This window comes from Peromyscus maniculatus, chromosome 15 (genome assembly GCF_049852395.1).
Source record: "Peromyscus maniculatus bairdii isolate BWxNUB_F1_BW_parent chromosome 15, HU_Pman_BW_mat_3.1, whole genome shotgun sequence".
Lineage (NCBI taxonomy): Eukaryota > Metazoa > Chordata > Mammalia > Rodentia > Cricetidae > Peromyscus > Peromyscus maniculatus.
Window position 1 is genome coordinate 75,932,468 of NC_134866.1, and position 6,000 is coordinate 75,938,467.

At 40.1% G+C, this 6,000-nt stretch overlaps 1 protein-coding gene across 7 annotated transcripts in view; it reads left to right on the plus strand.

Annotated features, from left to right (window-relative positions):
• Window positions 1-6,000, plus strand: part of Gfm2 (GTP dependent ribosome recycling factor mitochondrial 2) — a 38,026-nt gene that overhangs the window by 1,962 nt on the left and 30,064 nt on the right. For 4 of the 7 annotated variants that reach the window (XM_006985759.4, XM_042261669.2, XM_076552096.1 and 1 more), the window contains exons 2-5: window positions 1,861-2,009; window positions 3,485-3,569; window positions 5,360-5,417; window positions 5,928-6,000. The exon at window positions 5,928-6,000 is cut by the window's right edge and continues 25 nt beyond it. In XM_006985759.4, coding sequence (XP_006985821.1) covers window positions 1,959-2,009; window positions 3,485-3,569; window positions 5,360-5,417; window positions 5,928-6,000 — 267 coding nt within the window. In that variant the 5' untranslated portion in view covers window positions 1,861-1,958. Of the gene's footprint in view, window positions 1-1,860; window positions 2,010-3,484; window positions 3,570-5,359; window positions 5,418-5,927 lie in introns of those variants that run through there. The other 3 variants (XM_076552099.1, XM_076552098.1, XM_076552100.1) reach the window with 3 other exon arrangements.

Consider the following 6,000-nt stretch of genomic DNA (forward strand, 5'->3'; position numbering starts at 1 on the left):
GGAACTCACTATGTAGACCAGGCTAGCCTTGGACTCCCAGAGATCCAGCTGCCTCTGCTGGGATTAAAGGTGTGCACCACCACCACCACCACCACCACCACCACCACCACCACCACCACCACCACCACCACCACCTCTGGCTGACTAATACTTTATTCTGCTGCCAGTGTCTGTATATATGCCAAGGTGGCCCCTGCTTTGCCTACCACCCAACCAATATAAATGTGAATACTGAAAAAGATAGTTAGTGTCTTAGTATTATTATGAAAGTAATTTTGACCTTTGAAAGGTCTTAACAGACTTAGAGTCTGTAGATCACTGTTTGAGAATCAGTGAGTTACAAGGAGGGTTTCAGCCTACTTAACATTTTGTTCTTTGTCAGAGGTGGATGCGCTGTGGATTCTAGAATATTTAGCAGTATTGAATTGGGCGGCAGTGGCACACGCCTTTAATCCCAGGACCAGGGAGGCAGAGGCAGGTGGATCTCTGTGAGTTTGAGGCCAGCCTGGTCTACAAGATGGAGATGCAGGACAGGCACAAAACTACACAGGGAAACCCTGTCTCGAAAAAAAAAATAAAATAAAAATAAAAATAAAAGAATATTTAGCAGTATCAGTCTGCTAGCTGTCACTTGTGCCTCTCTGACAGTCATTGCCTGTGTCTCTTGAGCAAGGATAGTGGGTCAGCTTTTCTCTGTTGACAGCACTGGGTCAGTGACTGAAGACAAGTGTCTCGTACTTTAGCAACTAGAGAGGTAAGATGAGGCTTGGACTCTGACGTTTGGAACAGATTCAACACATCCATAGGCAATAAGGTAAAAGGAATTGGTGACTTCTGAGATTACATACAGGCTTAGGAAGACATTTCAGCAGGACTTCCTGCATAACTGACTTATCACCGTCTCCCCATGTCCTAGGGGGTTAGACACTTCAGTCTTCTTGTCACACTTTGATATTGTACTTCGGGCCCAGTGAAGACTTGGTAAATGTGGCTTTAGGGGCTTATTGCAGTGCTGAAGTCAAACCCAGGACCTCGGGCACACTGAGCAAATGCTCCTCCTGGGAGCGACACCTCGGGGTTAGTGAATACAAAGCAGAGCTTCTCTGTTTCTCTAATCACAGGAAGACAGCTCGCTTTGGTGTATCTCTATGTGTTCTATTTTCACATATTTATGGGTAAAAAAGAAATCAGAATGTGTAGATAGGCTTTTGTTGTCAATGAGAAACTACCAAATTTACATGAGAATATTTAAAATACTTAATTTTATATCTTTAAAATGGATTTTTATTTTTTTTTAATTTTTAAAAATTTAAAGTTGTGCTTCAATTATATCTTGACATTTTGTTGGTTTGTTTGTTTTTCTTTGAGATAGGGTCTTGCTATGTAGGCCAGGTGGCTTCAAACTTGGCAAGCCTCCTTCCTCTGCTTCTCCAGGGTTGGGTTACAGGTATCGACCAAACTCTCAGCCTTCCCTAGTGCTAAGAATTAAGGTGCCTTTTTTTTTTTTTTTTTTTTTTTTAAAGGGGGACAGTTTAAGCTTAAGAACTGTTTATTTTATTTTTTTTTCCCCGCTTATAAAGTTTATTAGAGATAAAGGGACAGAAAGTGCGCAGGCCTGTGGGAGAGACACGTGCGTGGAGAAGAGGAGAGAAGAGAGAAGAGAGCAAGAACTGTTTATTTCATACAAAGTTTGACTTTTTGAATGGTGCATTGAGTTTTTGGTAGCTAAAATTATTCCTATTTTCTAAAACATACAATCCTAGTTCTTATATACGCCTTACTGACTTGTAATGTATATGTTTAGTTTTATAATTTTGTTTGTTTCTTTTTTCAGGAATAACATTTTTTTTTTTTTTCCAGAGCTGAGGACCGAACCCAAGGCCTTGCGCTTCCTAAGCAAGCTCTCTACCACTGAACTAAATCCCCAACCCCCAAGAATAACATTTTAGAGGGCCACAATGTTTACCCACTGGAGGATTTTTGCAGTGAGTCATCAGAAAGTATTCAGTGTAAGTGTTTTTTTTTTTTTTTTTTTTTTTTTTTTTTTTTTTTTTTACAAAAATTGCTGTGCTTTATTAGCCTAATTATTTTTTTCTCAGAGGCTTAGTATAGCTTATCATTCCAAATTTAGTTTGGTCAAACTACCTTAATTTAATTGGAAATGCAATTTAAAAATTTCCTTAGCAATGAAAAGAGCATCAGACAAAATTAAATGCTGTTCTCATGAGGTAATAAAATGTCAATTGTTTTGGAGGAGGCTGGTGTTTTCTGTCTCTTCCAAGAATAGCAGTAGTTAATGCTTACCTTTATACTGCTAACTAAGAGTGTGCTGTATATGTATTTTTAAGTATCCTTAAGTTGAAACATCTGTGAAGTAAAGGTCTGCAACAGTATGTCAAGCTATAACATCGTTAAATAGTTAAGGTGAAACTTTGTGCAGAGCTCTTGGAAGCCAGTTTCTCTGAGGCAGTTTGACATTTGCCGCATGTTTCATGAGCAGCATCTTCCCTGTAAGCTTTATTCTCAGGCTAGAGCTCCATATATTATTTTGTAAACTCCCATTTTCAGTGTGTAGTGCAAATATGAATCCTCAAGCGGAACCATGCCCTCTGTCTCTCACCTGCTGGGACTGTGTTTGGGCTGTTTCTTCAGCAGTGACCCAGCAGGGAGCTTTGGAGAGCCTGTAACCCAGATGACACATGCCTTGTCATTTGTGGGAGACCAGCCCCCACATTTATTTACCCCAGGGACTCTTGAGGAGAGAGGGATAAGAGATTTAGATACAAATATAGAGAGGAGAGAAACAGAAACACAGGATAGCCCCGGGTGGGCCTGGATTCTTATTCACTGGCCCAGAACTTTACTCAAAAGGGCTTTTTATAACAGTGCTGGGGGAGGAGCAAAAGCCCTCCCCCTTGCTAGGTACAGTCAAGTGTAGATTCTTCCAAACACCCTGTACTCAGGCCCGTGGTCCAGTCAACCTCCCATGCAGTCCTGCTGGGTACAGCCACTGGGAAACCTCGGTGGGCTCCAGCAGTCATTAGGCTATTGATTCATTTTGCTAGTTTAAAATAACTCGAGTAGCATTCTGAGTAATACATGTTTCTCTTGAAAGAGGATATAGAGAGATTTTTTTTTTTTTCTCATTTTCTGAGACAGCGTTTCTCTGTGTAGCTTTGCACCTTTCCTGGAACTCACGTGGTAGCCCAGGCTGGCCGCGAACTCACAGAGATCCGCCTGCCTCTGCCTCCCGAGTGCTGGGATTGAAGGAGTGCGCCACCGCCGGCGGTGGCTGCGGGGGCGAGAGATTGTTATTTTGTAGTGGATGCTGTCCTCAAGCTCTGCATCTTCCCGCCTCAGCCTCCTGATTTCTGGGATTACAAGCGTGTGTCACTGCACCAGCAAGAATATGTATTTTCTATATTCCACTTTTGATATCTAGTGCCGAAATAAAATTAATGTCATGTCCTTTTCTCTCTGCTAGACCATGTGTTACTGTAGAATAAGAGCAATTTTAAAAAGATCAAAGACTCGGGTGCCTCTTAGAAGAAACTACAGCTCCCCACCAGGTACAGATGTTAGATTGCTCTAATTTTACCCGAAAAGCTTGTTTTCTCCTCTCTCACATTTTTTTCATGCTCTTTTTCTTAAAGAATCTTGTTTTTTAGTGGTTTCTAACCCATTTTAACTTCTTGGCTATTTCCTTGAGATGATTAGGTGAGAGTATTTTGGTAGATGCGAGGAGGAATTGGTCCTAGTGGAGTTAGGCTCCTCCTCTGCTGGGCCTCTGATGAGCTGAGCCGAGGGAGAGTGGTGGGTTTGGTAGGGGGCTCCCCATGTAGTGTGTGAGTCTGTTTGTGGGCTTGTACCCCACCTGGAAGATACTTACTTTCTAGTTCATTGCTGATTTTTATGTTAACATGCTTTCTGTCCATAGAGATTTTACTAGAAGAATTTATTTTGAAGAGTTTTAGAAGGAGCTTGTACATATTTATCTGGCATAGTTTAAATTAGGTGCATGACTGCTAGACTCTGGGATGTCCAGGAACTGACTACTGTGCCGTTCCTCATGGCCGTCCTGCGTTTGAAGTGAGCAAACATACAGTACTGGATGAAAACAGCTTAACTTTTTTCTTTGCTACTCTTATACCATATTTATTGTGTGCAAATAATGAAATGAAATAATACTGCTTGGCTGTTGATTTACAAGGATATATGAATTTCGTGGGTTACATTGGTAGCCTGTATGCAGGCTTTTGTATTCTGCCCCTGCTAATCTAACTGTGGCATGCACTTTGTCTTTTGGTCTTTAGATTGCCCAATGAGGTTTTAAAAACCTAAAACTTTCTATTTTAGAAATTTAGAAGACCTGTTTTAAATTGCATGAAAGTAGAAATTAAATTCACAAGTAAAACTGTTGTTGTTTCAATATGATTACTGAAACTTAGGCTAGCATGGAGTGATCATTGTGGACATTTTTCATGTAAGAACTACCATATGGATGTGTGGTGGCTCACATTAAAATTCTAGTACTAACAAGGCTGAGGCAGAAGGCTCGAGAGGCTAACACTAGGCAGGACTACATACAGGACTCTGCCTCAAAACCTTAAATGAAAGCTGGGTGCAGTGGTGCACACCTATAACCCCAGAATTCAAAGGTAGGAGAATCTCTGTGAGGTTGAGGCCAGCCTGGTCTACGTATCAAGTTCCAGGCCAACCAAGGCTTCATAGTGCGACACTGCCTCAAAAAAACCCGAGCCAAAGCAAACCAACCACAGAAAACATGAAAGGAAGAAGACAAAAGAGAAACACTGCTTGGCTGTTTAGAAGTCTCCGGGTCTTCCGGCCTCTGTGACTGATCCACTCAGGCATCTGTCTCTAAAGGCACCAGGCCTGGCGTAGCTGAGGGAAGGGAGACGTGAACCTGCATGGCAGCTCATGATCACTCTGAATGCTTCAAGACTTGAAAACGCAGGTTTACATGACTGCATGTTTAGAGTTTCCCTCTTACTTAGGACCTACTGTGACCTTCTGTTATATTGTTACCAACACTAATGCTACAGTTCTGTAAATAGAGGAGTGTAGTAAGTCACTGATTGAAATAAATCTGTGTTTTAAGGATTTGATTTAGAAATTGATGTCCATGGGTGTAGTCTAAAAAAAGAAATTGGTATCCAGAATTTCTACTATCAACTATAACTTTCTTATGTATTGGCAAAAGATAAATCTTAAATAATTGCATTTTATTTAGCTCGATTTGGAACGTATTTGTTTTAAATTATTTTGTATGTTTTTATTTATAAATTACAGAGAAATTTTTATTAATTTAACAGATTGATTTCAATTTTCTCCCTATTAGGTGTAGTAGGAAATGATGTCAAATCCCTTCATTCTGTCATTAACCCTCCTGTGGCCAAGTAAGTCCTGCCATTACACTGCTTTCCTGTGGGCTGTTGAGGAAGGTTACAGGTCGTCTTCGACAGGCTTTCCTAGTGACTTACATAATTTCTATGTAAATGTTAGGATGGATCGCAAGAGATTTTTTTCTCAGTTAAATATTAAGATTGTTTAATGTAACAGATGTATATAAGATATTCTTAAGATTGTAATTAACCCCTTTGTTACTTAGCTATTTTGTCTGATAATGTGGTAGGATGCATCAGTGGGAGTGGGTAGGGAACAAGAGAGGGTAGTGTGGGTGAATATGACCAAAGTACATCACATACATATATGATAATGTCATAGTACAGTTCATTATTATGGATACTTAATATATGCTGATGATAAAACCCAAATGTTCTGCATTTCTTTGTACATAATTACATATATTATAAGAATACTAATCATCTTTAAAATTTGCACAGCATAGATATATTGGTTGTAATATGCACCTTGTAATGCATGCCTTTTTCCCCCCTTTTAAACAGAATTCGTAATATTGGAATTATGGCTCATATTGATGCAGGGAAAACTACCACCACAGAACGATTCTTGTACTAT